Below are 13,630 nucleotides of genomic sequence, written 5' to 3' on the forward strand. Positions count from 1 at the left end.
GAGAAGACAAAACATATTAAGATAGATTGCTACTTTGTCAGGGAAAAGTTTTAACAAAAACTAATTAAGCTTCATCATGTGAGATCCTACAACTAATAGGCTGAAGTTTTAAGGCACTTGGATGGGACATGCATATAAGGCAAGTTAGCAATCTTTAATTTGTAGGATCCTGACTTGAGAGGGTGCGTAAAGCCTAAATAGTATTAATTATGTTAAACTAAAGCTTATTATAGAAAGTGATTGTATCATGTCCTAATCAGTATATATAGGTTATGTGCATTTTAGGATAAATGACACTTGTATTTTTGTTGTTGTTAATCAACGAACACTATGAGCTTCTTTGAAATTATTTTTATTTTATTGTTATGAGAACTGGTGTTTTGTAAAATATATTCTGAAAATAAAAAAATAAAAAAGATATTTTTTTATATTTTCTCTTATTTTCAAAATAATAATTTTAGAACATCTAAAAGATATTTCTGTTTTTCTATTCTCTAAAATAATATTTTATTTTTTTATCTTCAAAAATAATTTTTAAAAATACATTATTAAATATATATTTTTTTCTTTTAAAAAAACAGAAAATTATTTTTAAGATAAATTGTCAAACAAGTCCTACATTTGAGTCGAGAGAGTTCAGCAATACAGGGTCCAACACAGCCACGGCTGACTTGAACCAGTTGGCTATAATTTTGGGCGGTGAGGTGCACAATTCTCATCTCCCCAGTCCAGTGAGAAATGAGAAGGAATAGTTTCAAGTCGCTTTCTGCTGTTTCATTTCCTACACCTGGCAGTTAAGACAGATTGTCCGTGCACTGAATCAATGGTGGGGCCTAGGACCCTGCCTGCTCAATGGTTCCCAGGCAAACGCTGCGGGGAAAAATCTTGCTTGGCGTCTTTGGTGACTCTAGCTACGAACTAAAATATCACTAATTTTCGTCCGCTGACCTCATGCTCTGAAGTCAATTCTTTTCTCGTTGAACCTCTTGATCTCTGTTTGATTCTTATACATCCCGCTTTCGTTCTTTTGCATCTCACTCCTTGTTGGTGACCCCGGCACTTGGTTGCTGCCATGAGCCGGAGCAATTGACAGTTACTCTACAAAATTTGAGACATTGGTCAACATGGGGGCCTCGCTATCCGCCCTGGGAACGAACGGCACCAACATCGGTCCGGGCCTTGGGGACATTCCCGAGAGCTGCGTGGCCTGTGTTTTTCTGTATTTGACTCCGCCGGAAATATGCAATTTGGCGCGCCTGAATCGAGCTTTCCGTGGTGCGGCGTCTGCTGATTCCGTGTGGGAAGCAAAGTTGCCCCCTAATTATCAACATCTGCTGGATTTAATGCCTCCCGAAAGGTACAAGAATTTATCCAAGAAGGACATATTTGCGCTACTGTCTCGACCAGTGCCATTCGACGATGGCAATAAGGTAGATGCTTTTCGGGTCAGTTTGCAACATAAGAGTTGTGCTCGTTGTTTCTTTTGATTTTGGGATTAGGGTTCTGTAATTTTTTTTTCCTTAGTTGGTTTTAGGGGTTTTTGCTGTTCTGGGATTGGTTGTGTTTCTGCGTTGCTGGATAGTTTTCTTCTAGGTTAAGAGAGATGGCGTTTGAGTAGTTGGAATCTTGTACTATTTTGTATGTTGTGTTCGACTAAATTGATGCTATAGGATTTTACAGGAAGTTTGGCTGGACAGGGTCACGGGGAAAGTTTGCATGTCCATATCGGCGAAAGCAACGGCGATTACTGGAATTGATGATCGCAGATACTGGAATTGGATTCCCACAAAAGAATCTAGGTTAGAATCAGAATTCTTACCTTAGCTTTAGTTTGCTTAAGGTTAGAGCTCGAGTTGGGCATGTGGTAAACTTCCAAAATGGATTACAGATACCCCTTATCGGCTTATGTTTCAGCTGCGCACATTGCAATGTCTGATCGGTTTCAAACTTTTAAGAAATGAGAACCATAAAGTTGAGTTAGTGTCGAGCTTCACTGAAGAAGATGAAAAACACTGTGGCTTTTGAAAGTTGTTTGACACGTACATTTTCTAGTAAAATGGTTATAATTAATGAAAGGTCAATTTATTTGTGTGAGGCCTAAAGCATGTTATGCGAGCAAGGGGTGAATGTTCTAGTTTGTGCGTGATTGGCGGGCTAGTTGATGAAGAACGAAACGGAGCTTTATCTGAAAGAGGGACTCTTGGAAACTAGATAAGGTTTAGAGAATCAAATAAGCCGATTACTGCATGTATCCCGACTCCTCAGAGCTTTAGGGGTATTTGTCAAACTTAAGAACTAGCCAGCTTTTATTTCAAACAGAAGTTTCCTTATACCCTCCCCTCAAACCTCTCTCTTTTATTTTATTTGAATGTTAAATCTCAAGATCTACCTAACTATATTTGATATTATACAAATTCAGAACTACTTATTTTAGACAAATTAAGTATGATTTTAGACCTACCAAATTCTGCATTCTAATTTGTACGCTTGATTTGCTTGTTAATGTTTATGATTGTCTGATTGGCTTGCTTTGTATGTTTCTTGGAAATTAGAGAATATATATGAATCAGAGTATTTCTCTATCTATTTCATTCCTGTAAGTAGGTGTATGTATACTAGGAGAAATCATATAATCCAGGAAGATGGTAATATATATGCATAAATCTAATTTACACATAGATCCATATCTTATCCTATTAACTGACTAGGTAATGACTGAATAACAAATTAGATAACAACAACAACAACAACAACAACAACAATAACAACAATTAAATATAACAGTTTAAACAAATTTTGCAAGCTTTTGAGAAACAGGTATTATTAACATTTAGTTTTGATGCTGATTGGACCAAATTATGAATTTGATGAATGATGGTTCTATACTTGAGATATAGAGAAGATCTCTCTCGTTTCAGACACTGCGGTACAAATTTCTGATAAGCTGTTATTTGGGTACTCAGACATTGTCGAGTTGTTATCATTTATTGGCGCTTTAATTTGATAATTTGTGACGTATTAACTTTCTGTTGCTCTTAAACTCTTGTCTATAAGATGTTAATTCTTATTTGTGATGTGTGGGTTAAGTGTTTGAGGTGATGCTTGGTTCATTTTCAAGGTTATACATGCACTGCAGTTCCAGGACCAAGCTTAATTACCTTGTGAACGTGGTTGATTCCCTTAATTTGGACTCTTAATTTAGAGCTGTTGAATGTGAGCAAAGACTTCCTCAACTAAGTTTTAACATGTTCGTTTTTTGCCCCTTCGTCAAATGTGCTTATCTTTGAACAAAAATAGACTGGTGTGAAAAATGTGAAAGCTATAAAATTCCTGAAAAGGAAACATATCCAAAGCACTGACATGAAATAAATTGAGCATTATACTTTGTTTGTGTTTGTATCTAAAGCTGGTTGAGGTTGAAGGACTCGCTGTTCTAGTTTTGTGACTCAGAATGGTAGTGTGATATTTGCTGCTCGATTCAGTTTGAATATTTGGACCTTATCTCGTGACCTTAAACCAAACTGACCCTTAAAATATGCAACCTTAGCGAACCAAGAACCTATTTGACGAATCCAACAAATGTGATGTTGATTGGTTTGTTCACCCTCGATCAATCCACGATTCTCAATTTCATCCCATGATGTCATTATATCAGCTTACCGTTGCATGCTAACTGATCTTGATATTGAAGCTATTTTATTTTCCTTCCGACTTTTTAGGTTGTCTTGCGTTCTGTCGACTTCTTGTTTCCACGTCTTGCACAATAAATTTTAATGCTCTGAGCATGGTGTTACAATGATTTGCAGGTTCCAAACTGTGGCTTATTTGCAACAAATATGGTGGTTTGAAGTGGATGGTGATGTGAAGTTTCCCTTTCCTGCTGACGTTTATACTGTCTGCTTCAGGCTCCACCTTGGAAAATTTTCCAGAAGGCTTGGAAGGCGAGTATGCAATTACGAGCACACCCATGGTTGGGATATAAAACCAGTGAAATTTGAGTTGTCAACTTCAGATGGCCAGGAAGCGTCGGGTGAGCACTGTTTGGATGAAACAGAGTGTGTTGATGCATACGGCAACCATAAGCGGGGATGCTGGGTGAATTACAAGGTGGGCGAATTTGTTGTCAGTGGAATTGAACCTACCACTGAAGTCAGGTTCTCCATGAAGCAGATCGATTGTACGCATTCCAAAGGTGGGCTTTGTGTAGATTCGGTATTTATTATTCCTAGTAATTTGAAGGAACGCTAGAGAAAAGGCATTTTGAAGCAGCCGCGCATAGAGGGGTTCCTTTTGGCGATGTTAGATGTCTCGTAATACTGTGCCCAGATCATCTATCATACATTTTACACAGTCTACTTTCCAAGAAGAGTGAGAATTTGGAGGATGTCGTCTTTCACCGAGAGTTATTTTATGTATTTATTTATTTTGGTTGGCCTGTTTAGCTGTTTTCATGTTTTTTACACCTTTGTCCGTTGAGCCAAGTTAAGCTATAGAAAAGGAACCCAAAAAACAAAAAAGTGTACTTGTTTTTTTTTTTAAAAAAATAGGTTGTTAGTTATTACATGTTTATTATCATTGTAATATAATTGTAGTTATCTCTTTTTATCAAGGAGCGCTTCTCTAATTTTATATATAAGTCACTTCTGGTTATTTGATTGGAACTTTGGAACTTAAGAGAAAGGTAGTTAAATTATTGATTTTGTTTCAAAAATAGATAAATTTTTTATCATGCATTTAATGTTTTGCTCTATTCAAAAAATTGTGAAATGGTAAAATTAAAGTAAAATAATTAATATAAGATGATTTAAAAAATGGCCTATCAATTTTTGTTTATCAAATGTGATATATATATATATATATATATATGAATGAGTAACTAGATGGAGTGAAATGAACATTTGATTTTTTTTTTTTTAAGGAGTCAATTACTTAATAATACTCACCTCCCATCTACATTTACATCTTTATAGGAAGGAAATTCACACCCTCCACAATTACCCACTCTAAAAAGCTCAAAATCATGTCCTCCTTGTCATAAAAAGAGTGTTAATGCCACTGAAATACAAGACCACTGGCATTTGAATTTATTTTTAGCAGTGGTGTAACCACTTGACACCCAGGGGGGCCAAACGCGCCCCCCCCCCCCCCCCCCTTTTCAAAATGTGTATGCGTACATATCACTTAATTACTCTCATTCAAAACTCCCCACATCCTTTGACACGGATAGACATGTTCTTTCTCCCGATAAATTACATGTATAATATACTATATGTTTTTTTCACATATTCCTTACCATGCATCTTATAAATAAGTTATTTTTAATTACTGTATAGAAATCAAGAAAAAGTAATTAAAGTATTGGTATTACTTAAAAAAGGAATTTTTTTTTTGGGTTTACTCTTATTAAATATGTCATTTTTAAAAAATAATTTCTCTCTTATGCGTGGATTTGGAATAATGAATAGCTCCAATCCACCTAGTCAATAAGTATTTCAATTGTAGTTAATATATTTAATCAATATTTAAAAATTATCAGAAAATATATTTAAAAAAATTAAAACAATCCTCATAATTAAAACATTTCTCATTTGTCTCACAAAATTTTGAATGAGTAGATTTAGACCACTTACCAAATTCAAATCCCGCATATATTGCCTCTTGCTCTACTTATAAGAGATTCTTAAAAAATAAGATTGAAAAATAATAATGAATGATCCATATTTTTATTATAGGATATCTTGGAGTATTTTATTTATTTTTAATATTATTTTTTATTCACTCCTAAAATAAAATAATACTTAATTGTTCATATTAGTCCCTTTTTCAAATATATTAGAAGAACACATACTATTAATTAATATAACAATTTATAAACTAAAATATATTTTTAATCCTTTAATTTCATACAAGTTAAGGTTTCACCTTGATCCATTAACTTTAAAAAAATATATTTTTAATATTTTAATTTTATATAAGCCAAAGCTTCACTTTGATTTCTTAATTTTAAAAAAGCATATTTTATCATTTAATCGTAATATTATTAGTTTTATGACAAGAATTTTTTTTTACATTAAAAGTTTAAATATTGATAAAATATTTTTAAATATTGATACATTAAGTTTATTTTTTAAAAAAATAACAATAATTAGTATTAAAAATAATTATTTAAAATTAATGTACTAGGATAAAATGATTAAAAAAGTATGACTAGAGGATTGCCCGTCATTTGAAGCAAGGCGCTGACGTAGCTAAACCGTGAACGTAGAAATTTCTCTCGAGCCCAAAAATAAATAAATCCGGCAAGGCAATAACCCATCGGGGACACTTGGCTGTATCATTTTATCGAGGGCACCATTTCAACGGAGGGTTAAAAAAAATCCATGTGAAGATACGTCATTATCATGGAGGATGTAGCGCTTTATTAGTGTTCGCATTGAATCGGGAGCCACCACGCATCATTCTCGTCTACGGCAGAACACGGAAACGATGGCTTTCAAATTTACTTCCATTCATTCATTGCACTCTCTTACCTGCTCCATCGTACGTAGGTCCCCGTTCCCATATTTAACTTGTTAATTAATTAATCTCACAGTTCCATCAGTTCTCTTTCTCTGGCCTCGCACATGAACTCACAATTATTAACAAAACCACCAGACCCGTCCGTGACAGTATATGCAGGAACACCTCAGCGTGGACGTCGAATATAACAGCCCTCCTGGGTCACCACTGCCTCTCCAGGGTCTTTTCTCAGGCGCTGGACACTTCCCTCTCACAAGGTAATGCCGGCTTTACCACAGGTGGTACTGTGGCTATTCCTCACTCCACCCTCACGGGGGTCTTTTGGAACCTCACCCCACCCTCACGGGGGTCTTTTGGAACCTCCCCAAACTCGAACCTCCAACCTCTACCACCTCAGTGGTACCAGACTTAGCCTCAATTCGTTAATCTTCGTAGAGGTTGGAGAGTTGAGTCTGGGGAGGTTCCAAAAGACCCCCGTGAGGGTGGGGTGAGGAATAGCCACAGTACCACCTGTGGTAAAGTCGACATTACCTTGTGAGAGGGAAGTGTCCAGCGCCTGGGAAAAGACCCTGGAGAGGCAGTGGTGACCCAGGAGGGCTGTTATATAAAAGGCGCCTTTTATGTAACAGCCCTCCTGGGTCACCACTGCCTCTCCAGGGTCTTTTCCCAGGCGCTGGACAACACACATGTCACCACATGATTGCCGGCTTTACCACAGGTGGTACTGTGGCTATTCCTCGCCCCACCCTCACGGGGGTCTTTTGGAACCTCCCCAGACTCGAACCTCCAACCTCTACCAGACTAACGAAGTTGAGGCGAAGTCTGGTACCATTGAGTAATGGTACCAGACTTCGCCTCAACTTCGTTAGTCTGGTAGAGGTTGGAGGTTCGAGTCTGGGGAGGTTCCAAAAGACCCCCGTGAGGGTGGGGCGAGGAATAGCCACAGTACCACCTGTGGTAAAGCCGGCAATCATGTGGTGACATGTGTGTTGTCCAGCGCCTGGGAAAAGACCCTGGAGAGGCAGTGGTGACCCAGGAGGGCTGTTACATAAAAGGCGCCTTTTATATAACAGCCCTCCTGGGTCACCACTGCCTCTCCAGGGTCTTTTCCCAGGCGCTGGACACTTCCCTCTCACAAGGTAATGCCGGCTTTACCACAGGTGGTATTGTGGCTATTCCTCACCCCACCCTCACGGGGGTCTTTTGGAACCTCCCCAGACTCGAACCTCCAACCTCTACCAGACTTCGCCTCAACTTCGTTAAGGTGGTAGAGGTTGGAGGTTCGAGTCTGGGGAGGTTCCAAAAGACCCCCGTGAGGGTGGGGTGAGGAATAGCCACAGTACTACCAGTGGAAAAGCCGGGCAATCATGTGGTGACATATGTGTTGTCCAGCGCCTGGGAAAAGACCCTGGAGAGGCAGTGGTGACCCAGGAGGGCTGTTACATCGAAAGTAGCATCAACACTAGAGTGGAGACTTGTTTTTACTCTTCTACCAAGTCTCGGGAAAAAGCTTCAGGAAGAGGCAATCTAAAACTACGTGCACGTACTAATTGAAGTTTAGTGTGTAGTTTTACATGACAATGCTAAATAAATAAATAAATAATAAAGAAGGAGAGATGTGATTAATGTGATTAGTGCTCCACCTTTCTATTGGATTACATTTTGTGATCGATTAACTTGTGGCTAACATTTTGGGCAACATGCACTGACCTCTGTTATCATGTTTAACTAAAAATCGATGATTGTTTTGGTAACTTCATACAACATCAACTTGCCTTTTGACTCTCTATTGATCTGGTGTTAGAATATGCGGATCAATTGATTCTTATAATCATGTTACTTTTCTGTTTTTATTATGTGACAAGATTTTTTTTTCTTTCCAATTTTACCTCATCGTCAGGCGCATCGTATGGGGTTAATTACTAGTTCCTAAATGACTCGCGGCAGGTGAACAATTTTCAAGCAGATCAAAATGGATACCATACGAAAATTAGTACTTTCGGAGGTATTTTAATCTTTTTGGAGGCACGAGGAATAAAATAGAAACGATGCAAGTAGAAAGAAAACTGCAAACTAGCCAAGAGAAGCAACCCAGCTTAGATCTGCAAGAAAACCAAAACATGGCTGAGCAGGCGGCTCACTGTGTCTCGTAAACTTTGCATCCGGGACCATCCTCAACCAGAAATTTACCTTTTTAAACTCTGCATCACTGAGCAAAGAACAACAACAGCGCTATGCGCTTTAAAAATCTAAAATGTAAATTTAAGTTACCCTATACAGAACAAATTCAGATATTTAGACGTCATTTAACATAAAAACATTTCGGAGGTGTTTCGCCTTGTTTTATTTGACGACAACAATCAACCCAAAAATTGTGGGTAGTGTAAATCTGAACCAAGTTTTGATAGCTAAACGTGGAGTTCATGATGGAACACGCGTCCCTTTGAATTTGGGTTCGTAAGAGTCAGATGGTGCAAGTTGAGATCACTATTTTTGCCTTGTCTCCATGTGAAAGAGGTAAAAACCGCATGAGCTGCCCATGAATTAAATGTAAAGGTCAGGACTTGAAGAGCATAGTGTGCCGAAACAAGGCATCATTCTGGACACCGTCGCTTGTAGTGCAAGAGAAAGGGAACATAGTTGTTACTCGTATTGGTTTTGAGTCAGACAAGTGGAGGGGAAGGGGAACAAGGAAGAGTAAAAGGTTGTAGGGGATAAGGTAATATTTTTCCTAGTCCTTGCCATCTCCGGACTGCCTCACACAGCACAGTAATGGAGTCAAAGCTTTGAGACCTGATATTTTGGTTCTTGTTTGGTGTTGTGGTTGGGTGGTTTGAAAGAATTAAATGATCCACCCTACCTTCAGTTTAATGTATTAAATGGTTTGGAATGAAGCAATGGTAAGGATCTGCAAATCTCAGTGGGGAGGATTAGCCCTATGACATCATGCCAAGTAGGATGTTAAGAGGCCATGGTCCATATTCGGCGCCGTTTGCGTACGTTCACTAATAGTTGTTCTTGCGCACCCTCTGTTTTCACTACGACTAGTTCTTAGGCTAACTAAATTTTGTAGGGTAGGGTTGAAAGGAATTTCACAAGTTCCACTCTTTAGTGAAACATTTCACTCTACGTTCTCTAGTTTACAAGATTCACCCACCCCATTCTGGACCCCCCCTCCTTTTCTTTCACCAATCCATGACGTAAGTTTCACTTTTTGCAGGTATTATCAGTATCAGTCTCACCCTTAATTTGTCATTTTGTTTTCATAAATCCTAGCTTCTTAGATATTCCTCGTTGCCAGCTTATAAAGCTCTCTACTTTGTTACTATCCTAAAAATACCTTTTGGTCACTTGCATGGTGCTACACATTTCTATCGCTAGAAATCTTTTTGAAGCAGATCAATCAAACATTGCTTCGAGTAGAAGAGGAAGAAGAATAGTACTTGCTTGCTCAACTAGCCTGTTCAGAGGTGGTTTAGGCACCCCTTGGTTGGAGGACACCATTTCAATATATTTCTACTGCTCTGTTACAACTCATAATATGGTTTGTTATAGAACATTGACAAAGAACTTGATAGAAAATTATCGTGCATGAAAAATGGTACAAAGAACTCGATGTTGGATGAAATTATAGACGTGCATGATGGAAGAAACATTCGATAAAGTTCAGCGCTTGAGTTTCACTTCGAACTTCATGCAAGACATGTCACGTCTAGTTTAGAGGTCCAGCCGTCTCTTAATCAGAAACTTGAAGCCCCTTGGTCCCATTTTAGACGCACAAAATTAATTACAAGCACTGATATTTGTTGGTTTTGACCCCTTTCGTTCGGAACTATTGACCTGTGAAAACTTAAAGGGGTGCATGTGATGGCTAAAGGGGCCAATAAATGTGTTATCTTTCAATAAGCATAAAAAACAAGAGAAACTACAAAAGAGGTGCAGAGAATTGCCTGCACCTCTTTGAATCTAGAATTTGACCTCGTTATATTTTGGCCATATCCTCGTGGCAGAGTCTCGCAATTAAATATGACAACTTTAAATCGATGCACAAGTAGAACTTCGATTCTATAATGACCCCCACATTCATCCATCTCTTTCAATATTTTGGAGGTCAATTCCTCCCAATCCCATTGGGATCCTTGTTTCTGTTAAGTTGCCTCTAGATGGCCCTGAACCTGTGATGGCCTGCACTGCAACTAGAAATTGAATTGCGTTTCAATTTTTCAACAATAATAAAAGTTAAAACTAAACCCAGATCCCGATTTGATGCACAGACGGCTAGAGAGACACAGAAAGTATCAGCTTTCTTCCCTGCTTCCCTGCCACGTTATAATAAAGGCGAAAGGGAGAGGGGTGGGGGTCGAAGCCACAGAAATGTGCCTCAACCTTCTGTTTCTTTCCCTTATCTTTACTTGTTATTTTTAACAGGTGCTGCTGCACTTGTGTCAGGCCTTTGTGTACTGGTCACCCACTTTGGAAGCCAAGCCTCTTCTATGTTGGTCAAGCATTTTTGGGTCTAATTTTGTCTATTTTACAAGCCCCACTCCCCCCCAATGTCATACTAACAAACAATGAACCCAACTTTTTGAAGAAACCAGGCCAGTTTTTACTATTAAAAAAATGTTGAAGGAGATGAGTATGTAATGTGAGTGAGACCTAGGATGAAATACTATTTGACATCATCTTGAGGGGAAAAAGGGAAAAAAAGATAGATAGAATTAGGGGGAGAGAGAGATGTCGGTTGGGAAAGGGAAAGAGAGAATTCAAAGGTGTTGATCAAAATATATGGTCCCCTGTGATAGCTGCTTCCAGTACCAACTGACATATGCCTTCCCTTTCCCACGCCTCGTTCTGACTACTCCTCCACAATACGGCTTCGTCATTAAACATAAAACTTTGTTGCGCCCCAAAAGTGAAGTAGCCAGAGCCAAGAAGCTCACAAGTATCATCCCTTCTCTTCCATCCCATTCCTTGCATCCATAAAGGGAGGAATAGAACCTTTCACCTCTCAGACCTCCCTCTCCACGCCTCACATCTCTCAGCATACTCGATCACACATCTCTGTCTTTGTGGTCCATCTATCCGAACACAGTTTGGCCCATATAAGACGCATAACTTTGGGTTGGATTTGAAGCAAGAGACAGGAGGAAAGTGAAGGCAGATATGGAATGGAATGGAAGCATGAGACCCTTTGTTCCTCGAGCTGAGTCTTCCTTAAGTTTCCTCTACAACTATAACTGCAGCCCATATCCAGGTAAACAGCAGCAAATAAGCACTAGCTTTAGTCTTTTCAAGCTTTGACCTCCATTATCCATTGTCAAGTTGCATTTCCCTTTCACTCCTAGTTTATATCGAAGCAACTTCAGCTAAAATGACCTCACCTTCAGCCAGCCTAGTTATAGACTATATGAGTCCAATTCTGAAATTGAATAACTTGAATCCCAAGCAACAGTGTAGTGCAGTACTCATGACCCTCTGCTATACATTCAGGAATGGAAGTGAAACACGGAGCAGCAGCACAAGGGTTGGTTCCGGATATGGAGAAAATAAAGTACGGAAACCAGATGGAGAAGAAGAAGCGACTAACGAGCGAGCAGCTTGAGTCGCTGGAGAGGAGTTTCCAGGAGGAGATAAAGTTGGACCCTGATAGGAAGATGAAGCTCTCGAGGGAGCTAGGGCTGCAGCCTCGCCAAATCGCTGTATGGTTTCAAAATAGGCGTGCTAGGTGGAAGGCTAAGCAGCTCGAGAACTTGTATGATGCCCTCAAACAAGAATTTGATGCTATATCTGAGGAAAAACAGAGGCTTCAAGAAGAGGTACGCTTACTGCCATGCGTATATTTTTTTAGTTCTGCGTCTCTCTATCTCTCTCCCCCCACCATGCAGCTCATGCACATCATTCAGTTTTCGCAAGACAAGGACCCTTCACTGTATGTCTCCACAGATAGCTTTCTTCAGATCAATGACTCTGTGTCTGTCTTTTGAACTCGATATATTATGCCTTTCATTAACTCGTTTCAACAAACGGCCGGCCGTCTTCGTTTTTTTTTTTTTTGTCTTGCTTTTCTCGAGGTTTACATGCTGAGGTTTGAACAATACATTCCCCCAACCCCTACAATACGCATATGCTTGACACATAAAAGGGGACAATGGGGTAGGGTGGCTAATTCCTAGAAAGGTGCTATATGTATAACTGTAGGTTGTGAAGTTGAAGGCAATACTAAGAGAGCAAGCGTCAAAGACACAAGTTTCTGCAGGTTATACAGAAGTTTCTGGGGAAGAAACAGTGGAAAGCACGTCCGAGGCAGCGCTGCGTAGCTCTAACACGCAGCCACGGGGAGCAACGAGCCATCATCAGCAGAATATTGCAGAGGCCAATTATTCTTTCACTGTAGAGGATTATAGCAACGTTTCACTGCCCTACTGGGCCACTCTTGTGCCTCATTATCCTTAAGTTGCTACTTGTTTGATTAATTTGTTGCAACTCTATATAAAATCACCTTCACGCGGTGTGGTTACTAGATCAGAACCCGGACTTCTAGGACCGACAAGTAGCATTAACGAAGACCCTGTTAGCATGATAACTTGAATTATATAAGACAGTATTACTATTCAGGCCATTAGTTAATCTCTCCCGTTATGTTGCATCAAGTCCTCACTCTCAAATTATATATACATTTCCTGTTGTTAATGTTAGCATGACATGGACTGCATCATCTCATTTTATCTCGTTAGATATGACACTCTGAAGTGTGAACGCGTATCTCTGTGATGTGTGAGAGGGAGGGAGGGAGGGTGGGAGAGTTATTCTTTCTTCTCCTTTTTCTGACCATTTTTCTTGATGATTTTTTTCAAAAAATAAAAAAAAGAAAAAAGAAATTGCCCCGATGGAAAAAGGGATGAAAATCTCTTTCAGGCCATGTCTAGTGGGAACACACATGGGTTATTCACTATTCCTCCCATTCCAAATGGCTCTGAAACAAATGTTCATGAATTGACGTTTTTTGTTCATCAAACATTAGAAGACTCTGGTTATGGCTTGAATTAATAGAAATAATTTTGCCAATTTTATGGTGTTATTAATTTATCGGAGTTCTAGATAAAATTTCAAA

At 39.0% G+C, this 13,630-nt stretch overlaps 2 protein-coding genes across 3 annotated transcripts; both read left to right on the forward strand.

The window, feature by feature from the left end:
* Positions 1-799: 799 nt before the first annotated feature.
* LOC129304527 (F-box protein PP2-A15-like) lies at positions 800-4,650 on the forward strand. 2 transcript variants are annotated; one of them, XM_054944213.1, is made up of 3 exons: positions 800-1,357; positions 1,671-1,799; positions 3,807-4,650. In XM_054944213.1, exons 1-3 carry the CDS (start codon positions 1,125-1,127, stop codon positions 4,246-4,248), a joined length of 804 nt encoding a protein of 267 aa, XP_054800188.1. In that variant the 5' UTR covers positions 800-1,124; the 3' UTR covers positions 4,249-4,650. The 2 variants fall into 2 exon arrangements, with proteins under 2 accessions (XP_054800188.1, XP_054800187.1); XM_054944212.1 differs by having other exon boundaries at positions 804-1,430; positions 1,681-1,799.
* A 6,704-nt stretch (positions 4,651-11,354) lies between these two features.
* Positions 11,355-13,167, forward strand: LOC129304637 (putative homeobox-leucine zipper protein ATHB-51). Its single transcript, XM_054944360.1, has 3 exons — positions 11,355-11,773; positions 12,010-12,335; positions 12,718-13,167. Exons 1-3 carry the CDS (start codon positions 11,683-11,685, stop codon positions 12,970-12,972), a joined length of 672 nt encoding a protein of 223 aa, XP_054800335.1. The 5' UTR covers positions 11,355-11,682; the 3' UTR covers positions 12,973-13,167.
* The last annotated feature ends 463 nt before the right edge of the window (positions 13,168-13,630 follow it).

This window comes from Prosopis cineraria, unplaced genomic scaffold, assembly GCF_029017545.1.
Source record: "Prosopis cineraria cultivar Desert tree isolate PC_DT_omini unplaced genomic scaffold, ASM2901754v1 PC3, whole genome shotgun sequence".
Taxonomy (NCBI): domain Eukaryota; kingdom Viridiplantae; phylum Streptophyta; class Magnoliopsida; order Fabales; family Fabaceae; genus Prosopis; species Prosopis cineraria.